Genomic DNA, 12,276 nt, shown 5'->3' with positions numbered 1-12,276 from the left:
TGTGGTGAATGCTGTAACCAGCAAGCAGAGCTGAATCCTGACCGTGAGTATATTGCATGCTGTTAGGATTGGGCTACACTATTTAATCTTATAATTAAATAGGTTGTTCAGATTTATGATGAACGTCTGTAGTCATTCTAGCTGACTGCGGACTTCTGAATGTTCACAACACATGCTCTGCACACTTTTAGGATTCCCCCATGCCAGATACTGCACATCTGCCTCATTGAATAGGAAGCGGATATGCAGTACCAAGCCACGGCCACTATCAGAAGTCAGAGCAGATCCGGAATTGAGCATTCCAGTACCTACTGTAGAACAGCCAATTGGCAGGGGAACTGGGACCCCGTCCGATTAGACATTGATGACATCCTAAGAATAGGGTCATCAATGCTAAAGTAGTGGACAACCTCTTTAGTATAGCCATGTATAACATAATCTTACAAGTTATGAATTGTGACTTGTGTACAGGATCAGAACTAACAGCACAGGTATACAATTACCAGAATCATCAGAGGTTACAGAAATACATAATTAGAACCCCCATCAAAGCAGAAACACAGCATCACAACCAACAGCAGTACAGAAATACCTCACTAGAGCCCCCATCAGTACAGAAACACAGCTTCATAACCACTGCAGTACAGAAATACCTCACCAGAACCACCAGCAGTATAGAGATTCCTCACCAGAACCACCAGCAGTACAGAATTTCCTCACCAGAACTACCAACAGGACAGAAATACATCTATATAACCACCATCAGTACAGAAACACATCACACAAACCACCAGCACACAAAAATACCTCACCAGACATCACCATAGCGCAGTACCAAAATACATCCATATAACTCCATCAGTATAGAAACACAGCATTAAAACCCTCAACAGTACAGAAATATATCACCAACACCACTATCATCATATGGTACAACAATTGTATGGTCAGGTCAGCCTCATATACATTTGTATTGCATGAACCTACTGTGACGACATGGACACTCAGTGCCTAGCAGGGGTTAAAGTTTTCCTAAAATTCAGCCAGACATATTGTTCTTCTGTGTGTTAACTCATGTTTGCTAAACTATTGTTTGGGGACCAGACTCTTCTGAGCAATCATTGTAATGTAGTTGTGTATTGCTAATCTAATGTAAATTACATTAGTAGCCATCCTCTAGTCTGTGACTTGCAGACTACATGTAGATATGCTCAGTCTTTCTATCCACATCATTTAAATGAACATTATCCATGCAGCTTGAAATTCATCCAATAAGAGAAGCAACCATGTACAACCAATCCGATACAGGGCACAGTTTATCTAAGGGAAGGTTATGGCTATAAAAGGGATTTCTATAAGTCACCAGTGGTTGATGGATTTTGCATGATCCAGTCTAAGCTCTTAGAAGCTGGCTAGAGGATCAGGATACCTTGTGGACTCGGTCTAGGGACTTTGGCTCCGACTAGATGAACACTTGGCTAAATGGCTTCAACCTAGGGACTCCGATTCCGGTTGGAGACCATAACCACAGTCCTAAGAATTTCGACTCCGGCTGCCAGGATTATATCATCATACCAGAGACTACTTAAGGGAGAAACCCAGGTTGGGACAATTTGGTCACCTGGCTACAGACTTTGCAGACCTCACACAGCTTCCTAAATCTGGCACTATTCCTTTCTCGGTGGGTGCCCGCCAAAAGCGGGGTGCTGCTGGATTGGAGAAAGTGGCCCTGGAAGCTTTGAGGCACTGACATTCTAATCCCTGGTGAGCCAGCGGAAGGGTGAGACTCTGTTGCCTGTTACATTTGTGTTTTGCTGGTTATGTGTTATGTGTCGTTAATTGTTTGGGGATCCAATAAAGTCTTAATATTGTGATTCCCTCACCCTGTATTGTCTGAGTAGTGCTCCGCCCACGGTTAAGGAGGTCGTGCGTTCAGTTGGGATGAGCCCTGGGCCATGCTGTCTTTCTAAAGGCGGTGCCTGAGCCCCGTGTCTCCACACCTACCACTTTCATTACTTCCTTAACTCCCAGTATCTCCTTACTATTGTTATCAGACATCATAAGACTGCGGACCATACAGGAACCTCAGTAAGGATTAGTATCACAAATAAACATTTACATTCAGGCACGTTATAGACGTAGTTGTCTCTGTTCTGAGTCATTTCTTTCTTTTCTTCATCTTGTCCAGATGCCATGTTGATTTTTCATATTTACGGCTCGTCTCTGCAGACTTCCTTCTCCGCTCTTGTGCAGCACATCCCGACAAGAGACCTGTGACGACATGGACTCTCATGGGTTAAAGTTTCTTAACATTCAGCCAGACTATTGTTCTTATGTGTGCTAAGTCATGTTTGCTTAGCTATTGCTCTCCAGACTTTTCCAGTAATCATTGTATTGTAGTTGTGTATTGATAATGTAATTACCTTAGTAGCCATTGTCTAGTCGGTGACTTGCCGACTCCATGTAGATATACTGAGTCTTTCTATGCAGATCATTTAAATGAACATTATCCATGCAGCTTGAAATTCATCCAATGGGAGAAGCAATCTTGTCCAACCAATTGATGAGGACGCAGTGTATCCTAAGGGAAAGTTATGGCTATAAAAGGGACTTCTTTAAGCCACCAGGGTTGATGAAGGTTGATGGATGCTGATGGATCCAGTCTAAGCTCTTTGGAGCTGACTAGAGGATCAGGATATCTTATGGCTTCAATCTAGGGACTCTGGTTCCGGTTGGAGACCATATCCACAGCCTAGGGATTTTGACTCCGGCTGCCAGGATTGTAACATCATACCAGGACTACCTAAGGAGGACACTCAGGTTGGGACAGTTCAGTCACCTGGTACAGACTTTGCAGACCTCAGACAGCTTCCTGAATCTGGCATTATTCCTTTCTCGGTGGGTGCCCGCCAAAAGCGGGGTGCTGCTGGACTGGAGTAAGCGGCCCTGGAAGCTCTGAGGCATGGACATTCTAAATCCCTGGTGAGCCAGCGGAAGGGTGAGACTCCGTTGCCTGTTATATTTGTGTGTTTTGCTGGTTATGTGCCGTTAATTGTATGGGGATCCAATAAAGTCTAATTATTGTGGTTCCCTCACTCTGTGTTGTCTGAGTAGTGTTACGCCCACGGTTAAGGAGGCCGGCGTTCAGTTGGTATGAGCCCTGAGCCACGCTGTCTTTCTAAAGGCGGCGGGTTTTAGTGGACGAGAGCACCCACTGAGCCCCGTGTCTCCACAATTGGTGGCAGCAGTGGGATACTACTCAGCCTGGTTTACCCAGGGGAGCTGCAGCGGACTGGTGTTCGTGGACACCATCCAGGGCTCAACAACCAGGGAGGCACATAAGCATACCCAGCAGGCCATAGGGGAGGCATTCAGGTTTCGGACGCTGCCATGTCCAACCCCACCAGCTCAGCCATGGGACAAGGACAAGAGAGGAGTTACGACCGCTGCAATAAATGGATGCTACAGGATCTGTGCCAGAGGCGAAAGATTATCTACTGGAACGCTGAGACTCGGTCAGACTTGATCCAGAAATTAGTCCTTTGGGATGCCCAGAATGATGCAGAGGACGATGAGGATCCCGCCGATATTGACCCAGAGGATTTAAACTAAGTGCCACATCATGGATCTAGTGACAATCGGGAATCAACTTTGTCCAAAATGGCCCAAGCCACAGCGTTGTTGGATGCATTGGGGCCTAGATCCTCAAGAGAAGAGAGGGCTTATGTTCTGGAATATGTTTATGGGATTCCAGCTGCAGTACTGCTAACACCAGCTGGTCGAGAAGGATGGTCCCGCTACCCAGCAGAAGCTGCACGAAAACAAAGGACTACAAACAGGGCCGGTGACTTGCCCAATCTATGGCGCTGTTATACATATGGGCGCCATGGACATATAGATAAAGATTGTCTCCAAAACCGAGGCCGCATGCTTGGAGCCCATCTACCAGCTCAGCCGGTCAAGAGCCATGGACTACAAGACACTGGTTCCTCCATTACCCTGGTAAGCCCAGTTATTGTTTCCCCAGAAGACCCTGTACCAGATTCCCAATTATCCATCTCCCTGGCTGAGGGCCAGCGCACAGACATTCTTCTGGACATTCAGTTGGACCTAAGGACCGACCAGGGAGAGGTTGAGGTGGAGCCTGTGGACAGCCTCCCCACACCTGGTATTTTGGGGACCAACCAGGAAGTGATCGATGTGGGGATTGTGAACAGCTTCCCCATACCTGACATTGTGGAGACTGACCAGAGCAAGGCTGATGTGGAGCTTATGGACACCGTCCCCACACCAGTTATTTCGGGAAAGGACCAGGGAGAGGTTGATGTGAGACTTGTGAACAGCCTCCCCACACCTGTCATTGTGGAGACTGACCAGAGCAAGGCTGATGTGGAGCTTATGGACACCGTCCCCACACCAGTTATTTCAGGAAAGGACCAGGGAGAGGTTGATGTGAGACTTGTGAACAGCCTCCCCACACCTGTCATTGTGGAGACTGACCAGAGCAAGGCTGATGTGGAGCTTATGGACACCGTCCCCACACCAGTTACTTTGGGGTCTGACCAGAAAGAGGTCCATATGGAGTTTATGGACAGCCTCCCCACACCTGTTGTTTCGGGGACTAGCCAGGAGGAAGTTGAAGTGGGGTTCATAGATGGCCCCACCAAGCCTGTTGTTTCGGATACCACTCAGAGGGAAGTGAAAGTGGGGCTTGTGAATTACCTGCTCACACCAGTCATTTTGGAGAATGACCTAGGACAAGGACTATCCAGTCAGTTTGAAGCAGCCATCACCAACCTCCAAGCCAAGCAGGACCCTGATGTGGATCTTTCTAACATCTTTTCCAGGGATGGTTTGCATTCCCGGTCTCCATCATCCACTTCTGAGCCAAGAACCGTAAGTAAGCCTAACCACACTGTGGCTATTGACTGGGGGAGGATTGATAGTGGGAGATTTGTGCAGGCCCAACTCATGGACCCCACCTTAGTGCTTGTCCACAATATGGCTGCTCAACTTGGGGGAGGTAATCAGGGGGAGGTGTATAGATGCAAGCCTCTGTTGCTGACCTCACCATTAAAAAGGACAATGCCGTTAAGAGAAGGATGATCGGAAGCCTATCATGTCTGGCTAATATTAAGAAGGGGGAGGAATGTGACGACATGGACTCTCATGGGTTAAAGTTTCTTAACATTCAGCCAGACTATTGTTCTTATGTGTGCTAAGTCATGTTTGCTTAGCTATTGCTCTCCAGACTTTTCCAGTAATCATTGTATTGTAGTTGTGTATTGATAATGTAATTACCTTAGTAGCCATTGTCTAGTCGGTGACTTGCCGACTCCATGTAGATATACTCAGTCTTTCTATGCACATCACTTAAATGAACATTATCCATACAGCTTGAAATTCATCCAATGGGAGAAGCAATCTTGTCCAACCAATCGATGAGGACGCAGTGTATCCTAAGGGAAAGTTATGGCTATAAAAGGAACTTCTTTAAGCCACCAGGGTTGATGAAGGTTGATGGATGCTGATGGATCCAGTCTAAGCTCTTTGGAGCTGACTAGAGGATCAGGATATCTTATGGCTTCAATCTAGGGACTCTGGTTCCGGTTGGAGACCATATCCACAGCCTAGGGATTTCGACTCCGGCTGCCAGGATTGTAACATCATACCAGGACTACCTAAGGAGGACAATCAGGTTGGGACAGTTCAGTCACCTGGTACAGACTTTGCAGACCTCAGACAGCTTCCTGAATCTGGCATTATTCCTTTCTCGGTGGGTGCCTGCCAAAAGCGGGGTGCTGCTGGACTGGAGTAAGCGGCTGTGGAAGCTCTGAGGCATGGACATTCTAAATCCCTGGTGAGCCAGCAGAAGGGTGAGACTCTGTTGCCTGTTATATTTGTGTGTTTTGCTGGTGATGTGCCGTTAATTGTTTGGGGATCCAATAAAGTCTAATTATTGTGGTTCCCTCACCCTGTGTTGTCTGAGTAGTGTTACGCCCACGGTTAAGGAGGCCGGCGTTCAGTTAGTATGAGCCCTGAGCCACACTGTCTTTCTAAAGGCGGCGGGTTTTAGTGGACGAGAGCACGCACTGAGCCCCGTGTCTCCACAAGACCCTTAAAAATAAAAGAATGATTATAATACTCCTATATAAAATATCTGCCCTACATTCCCCTTAATAAATAATGGCCCCTCACTGTGTTCTTTGCACAAAATATGACCCACACATTGTCCCTCTAATGCTACATGCTCTCCACACTGCCCTCTCCTTTCCATACTAAGCCCTCTCTTCACACCACCACCACTGTTTGCCGCCTCTGCGGTGCTGACGAGTGGTGTCAGTGTACCGCCCCACGGGCTCGGCTGCGGCCGCCGAGCCGCTCGGATCCGTGCTCGTACTGCGGGTTTTGGCTTGAGCCTTTCACGGACCCGGGGGTCATGTCGCTCTGCAAGGGAGTTGGCGCTTCACGCGGGGACTTGGGTGAGGAGTCCCACGGCCGGGGCCGCAGTGGTTTGATTTGGGATGTAAGTTCATGACGCAACCCATGGGTTGTGGTGATTGTAGACACCACCGCTGCGGTGAAGGTATGGAAGCTCTCGGGAGCGGTGTAATGGCGCATCTAGGTGTTGACCCCTCCGTGGGTAGGGGGTGTTGGTCCCGGGGCCCGATTGGCGAGGGCCGGGGTGCAGGTTGAAGTATTGCGGTGCGGCGCGGTGCGCGGCCCGAAGGCACTGGTGTACTCACTATGACACAAGGCACTGGAGTTTCTGGTAAACCAAATGGACTGATGAAAGGGGCCCGCAGCCAGCTGCAGCTTCTCCCAGAATTGGTTGGTGGTTTCTGCCTTTCTCCTGCCCCTCTGTGTGTAAATGTTTGACTCCTATGCCTAGACACCGGTAGTCCGCTCCCCGACTTGCATAGGTCATAGGAGCCCGTTTGCCCGCAGACGCTGGCCCTTTGGGTCTCTATGCCTTGGCGGTGGCTTTACCCTGTATGGTTGGGCTGTTGTCTTCTAACGGGACTTGTGTGGGATTAGGTCCTAAAGTCCAGTCCGCAATCAGTTGATTTGACTCGGCCCTGTCGGTTCGGGGCTTTGTCTGGGTCTGAGTACCCCTCCTGGTGCTCCGGTTTCCAAACGGTTCCCCGGTTCGGTACCGGCGGGCCACCGCCCGACCCCGGTCCCTACGGTTCCACCGGTTGTAATCCCAGCTCCTGCAGACGGCCACCACCATCTGCCTCCTTGCCAATGGTGACTGGGCTCCGACCCAGCCACCCGGTAGTCTCTTGGCAGGCCTGGACACAGGACTGCCCGTGAACTTGACTGCTCTGCACTCGAACTTGAACTCAACTCGACTACTGTGTTTCCCGCCTCCAGGCCTGTGAACTCCTCGGTGGGCGGAGCCAACCGCCTGGCTCTGCCCCCCTGGTGTGGACATCAAACCTGGAGGGTGGTGACAAAGCTGCTGTCACCTAAACGGGAGGAGGTGTGGTGTTGTGTGTGACTACCTTGGACGACCTGACTAGTCCAGGGCGTCACATTAGCAGTGTGATCAGCTGACTTGTTCACTCTGCTGATGTTGTGCTGACCCAGATGTGCCAGTGGTCAGGGTTAAATTGTACTTGTGTCTGAAAGACGCAAGTACAATTGATCGCAGAGAGCTACGCACTGCGCTTTCTCTGAGTCACAGCTGTCAGCTTGACAGCCAGACTCAGAGAATAGCTGGCTCTCACTACAGGGACGGCAAAACGGAGCCGCTGGGTAGACTTAAAGAGCGTCATATTAGGAGGCCCGACTGTGCACCCTGACAGCTGCACCTGGGGCACATGCCTCGCCAGCCCCCCCCCCCAGATACACCTCTGCACCTATTACATAAAGGGATGGGATCTTGGGGATGGGAATACGTACCCCTTTAAAAATGAAAGAATAATGACTTGTCTCCTTCCTCACCTGGCCTAAATTCTATTAAGAACTTGTAGGCTCTTCTTAAATGGGATATTTATGATGAAGGAAAACATTCATCTCTCTGAATAGTGTTTGGGAGGCTGTGGCTGGTGCTGCCCAAAAAGTTGATTGACAACACGTTAAGTGACAGACTCTATGGATGGAAGGCTTATTACTGTTATTGAAAAGTGGCTACATTGGTCACGAATATATTTCTTTTGAAATGTCAAGAAGTTATTTTTGTACACTTTGATTTGTTTAGTTTTATTCTCAGTTTAACAGATGGAAATAAACAACTCAGATGAGGAAATTTAGGTTTTTCATTTAGTATTATACTCCCTGTTCTCTACATAACCCGCAATAACGGGGGATATGTGTCTGATAGGAGATCCGACAAAAAAGATGCAAATAATTTTATGGTTTTTATTTTATATTAACATCAAACATCTACAGTATATCCTATTATCCTACTTCTTTCTTCATTTTCGGTTCATGTATTTTAGCGTCATCCTCTCTTACCAATCTAAACTATTGGCACTTTAAAAATCCTTAAGAATAAGCACAGTGCTCAGCTATATTGCATTATTGGTGCTTTAAAGGGAACCTGTCAGGTGCAATATACACTAGCATAGCTAAAGAGAACTTCAGAAAAAGTATTTCTCAAGATCGTTTATTATATGCTAATGAGGCTGGGGACTAGTCCCAAGGGCGTTTGTTCCCTTGACTAGTTGGCGCATATAGCATATTAGCACACCCCTGTGGGCATACTAACATGCTAATTAATACGCAGTGCCACCGCACATACAGTACCTCAATCTTGATGACTGCCGGCAGAGGAAGGCACACTGTGCATCATTCGGAGTCCCCAGGACTTCTGGTCATGCGCACTATACCTCCCTGAAGCCGGGAAGCTTACACTGCGCATCAATCCTCCGCCGTAAGCCGCCAAAAAGAGTGAGGTATGTGTGTTGAAGCTGCGCATTCATTAGCATGTTAGTACGCCCACAGGGGTGTGCTAACATGCTAAGGGGGCCGACTAGCCAAGGGAACTCAAGCCCTTTCAACTAGAAATGGGTGTCGGCTGATTAAGGTTCACTGGTCTTCAGCCCTGCAGGAGTTAATTCCTGCAGACTGGTGAGCAGGAACTAGGAGCTCAGGTTTCTAATTACCAAGTGCAGCTGTGTCTTTCCTATTTAAGGCACGGTTTTCTTCTAGTATGTGCCAATGATAGCTTCAGCTTAAGCTCAAGCGATCCTGGTCTAGTTGGTGAACCTTTTTATGGTGATCTTTGTTGCGATATTGAGTGGTATGAACGTTCCCCTGTTGTGCGCTTCTTTCTCCCCATTCTGTTCTCTTGTACACATATATTGTCTTTCCTGTGTGTTTTAGTGCACAGAGTGCGAGTTTTCATTCTCCCTTGTCTGTGACGTTTTTGTAGGGTTTTTTGTTGTGTTTTCCGGCTCTCCCCTAGGGTGGCGGAGAGGGGGAGTATGATCAGGTCTCGGACAGGAGTCAGGGTCATGCTGGGGGCTCGGACCTGGCTACCATCAAGCCTTCCTGCCAGATAATGGACAGCGCATGGTGTCAAGTCTGAGGGCCAGCTTAGGGGCTCCTGTTCTATGATTACATACCTCGTGACAAACACTATGCATTTTATCACGTGATGCACTGGAGAGTGGAAAAAAAAACCCTTCAGGTGCCTTTGTTATTTACCATGTTCACTATATGCTAAAACTGACCTGGCAATATGATTCTCCAGTACGATTATACAGATACCAAACATACATGGATTCTGTTTATTTTAAGTGGTATACAAACAATCAGAAATTTGTAAAAAAAAAAAAAAAATAAAATAAATTTTCCTTGTGACGCCATTTTTCTATGGAACTTGTTTTTTGCACCCTGAGCTGATGTGTTTACTGATACATGGCTGTTTACAAGCTACCTCATTACTTTGCGGTGAACTTTTATACACCAAAATGCAATAGAAGACCGGCTCTTAGATGCCAGAGAAATAGGAGAGCGTACCAAAGAATGAAATAGACTTTTAATTCTAGGCTTTCCACATCCAATAAATTACAGTATAAATATCAGAGCAGCTGGGAACTGTCTTTCTTAATGTATTTTATAAGAAGGGCTTTCATAAAAATATATATAATTATGCATATTCTGATGTGTCCACAGGCATTTAGAGCTTCCTACATACCTACAGCTTACAGGCAAATTTATATAAAATTTACCTTCGCATTTGAGCACTATTTTGCTTTGCTTCTTGTTATCTACTCTGTAATTTCACAGCCTGTCATACATGTTCCCTGGGAGCCTGTGCCTTGTAGCTAAACCGTTTGATGATTCCTGTTCTCTTCCTAAGATTTTAATCGCCAACAAGGAAAATTTTGCAGATATGTTATAGCCCACTTCATTGGTGGACAGTGGAAAGGTATAGAGACACGTGAATAGTAAGTGGAGGTAATGCCAACCAGAAGAAAAACGTGAAAAAGCCCCATTCATTTACACATTGAGAGGAATGGAGTGGGCATATCATCACACAGTATGACTGGCAATGCCACGAGACCCGAATCCCTACCCGCATATAGTGAGCCAGGAATCAGATTACTTGAACGGAGCATGCCCAAAGACCAAATGTAATCTCCTATCTGGTATTTCCTTGCGGGCCAAATGTAATCCCCTCCAGGACAGATTTGGCCCATGGGCCAAAGTTTGACATATTTGCCCTAGATGAATTACAAAAATGGAGCTTGTAAAATAAAGTTACATGTAGGAGGGGGGGTCTTGAAAATATAATTAATTTATACTGAATACAAGCATTGGTTACCGGGCATTAGATTTACAGCCGTGTTTAGGGATTTAACTGCAGGTAAACAAACTGTTAAGTGAAGTGTGCCTAATAAAATAATAAAATGTACGTGGCCAGGTTGTGGAGGCTAAGTCAGTTTGAGTGCATGTTTTTTTTACACACAAGATCATCTTTAGAGGTTATTGCTTCATATACTGGAAGAACTCTAATTAATTTTTCAGCATTCTAGCCTTATGAAGGTATTGCTGCCCGCCAGTGTGAATCTAATCAGTCTACACTTCTGTGATCTGATCAGCTTCTATAACTGTAGTTGTTTTATTGATAGAGGTTGTTCAGATGTTTCATATCTTCCAAACAGCCTATCGACGATTTCAATGGAATACACTCAGCCAGGTTTTGCCGTCTTCAAAGTAAAGCTTGATGTTTTGATTTGGAATAATATAGCATAAAAACTGGCAACAAGACGAGCAGTGCATAGACCTTCATAATGACAAAAATAATTACTGTCAGCTAATACATACTATATCTCTATATTCGTATGCATGTAATTGGACAGAAACCAAACTTTGTCTTAATTTAAAACTTGTAAAAGCTTTGTAAAGCTGGGTTCACACATAGCGACAGCGACAACGACATCGCTGTTACGTCACCATTTTCTGTGACGTAGCAGCGACCTTGTAAGTCGCTGTTATGATCGCTGCTTAGCTGTCAAACACAGCGACGCAGCAGCGATCATAACGTCGCTACATGTGCAGAGAGCAGGGAGCCGCGCACACTGCTTAGCGCTGGCTCCTTGCTCTCCTAGCTACAGTACACATAGGGTTAATTACCCGATGCGTACTGCAGCTACATGTGCAGAGAGCAGGGAGCCGGCACTGGCAGCGAGAGCGGCGGAGGCTGGTAACGAAGGTAAATATCGGGTAACCAGGGAAAGGTCTTCCCTTGGTTACCCGATGTTTACCCTGGTTACAGCTTTCCGCAGCTGCCAGATGCCGGCTCCTGCTCCCTGCTCGCTTCATTTCGTCGCTCTCTCGCTGTCACACACAGCGATGTGTGCTTCACAGCGGGAGAGCGACGACGAAAAAATGAAGCAGGACATTCAGCAACGAGCAACGACCTGACAGCAGGGGCCAGCTCGTTGCTGGATGTCACACACAGCGACAGCGACGGGACGTCGCTGCAACGTCACAGAAAATGGTGACGTAGCAGCGACGTCGTTGTCGTTGTCGCTGTGTGTGACACCACCTTAACTCAATGTCTTCTTGATAGCAAGATAAATTACAGCTCATCCATCATTAAAGGGGTTAGTCACTGCTTTAGAAGTCCCTTTCATGTAAACTAACTGCCACATATAGGGCTAGTTTCACACTTGCGTTGGACGGCTTCCGTAGCATTGCGTTGTGTTACGGATGCAACGGATGCATTGCATATAGTGGCACAACGGATGCTACGGATCGTACAAAACAACGGTAAGGTTTTTTTTTTTATTATTTTTTTTTTTCTTCTTCTTTACA

At 46.8% G+C, this 12,276-nt stretch overlaps 1 protein-coding gene across 1 annotated transcript in view; it reads right to left on the bottom strand.

Annotated features, from left to right (window-relative positions):
* Nucleotides 1-2,195, bottom strand: part of MED10 (mediator complex subunit 10) — a 32,474-nt gene extending 30,279 nt beyond the window's left edge. Inside the window, exon 1 of the mRNA XM_075316089.1 lies at nucleotides 2,074-2,195. Within this exon, the coding sequence (XP_075172204.1) occupies nucleotides 2,074-2,195 (122 nt within the window). The remainder of the gene's footprint in view (nucleotides 1-2,073) is intronic.
* Nucleotides 2,196-12,276: the final 10,081 nt, after the last annotated feature.

This window comes from Anomaloglossus baeobatrachus, chromosome 6, assembly GCF_048569485.1.
Source record: "Anomaloglossus baeobatrachus isolate aAnoBae1 chromosome 6, aAnoBae1.hap1, whole genome shotgun sequence".
Taxonomy (NCBI): domain Eukaryota; kingdom Metazoa; phylum Chordata; class Amphibia; order Anura; family Aromobatidae; genus Anomaloglossus; species Anomaloglossus baeobatrachus.
The sequence above is the reverse complement of the archived record's forward strand: the minus strand, read 5'-3'. Positions and strand labels throughout refer to the sequence as shown.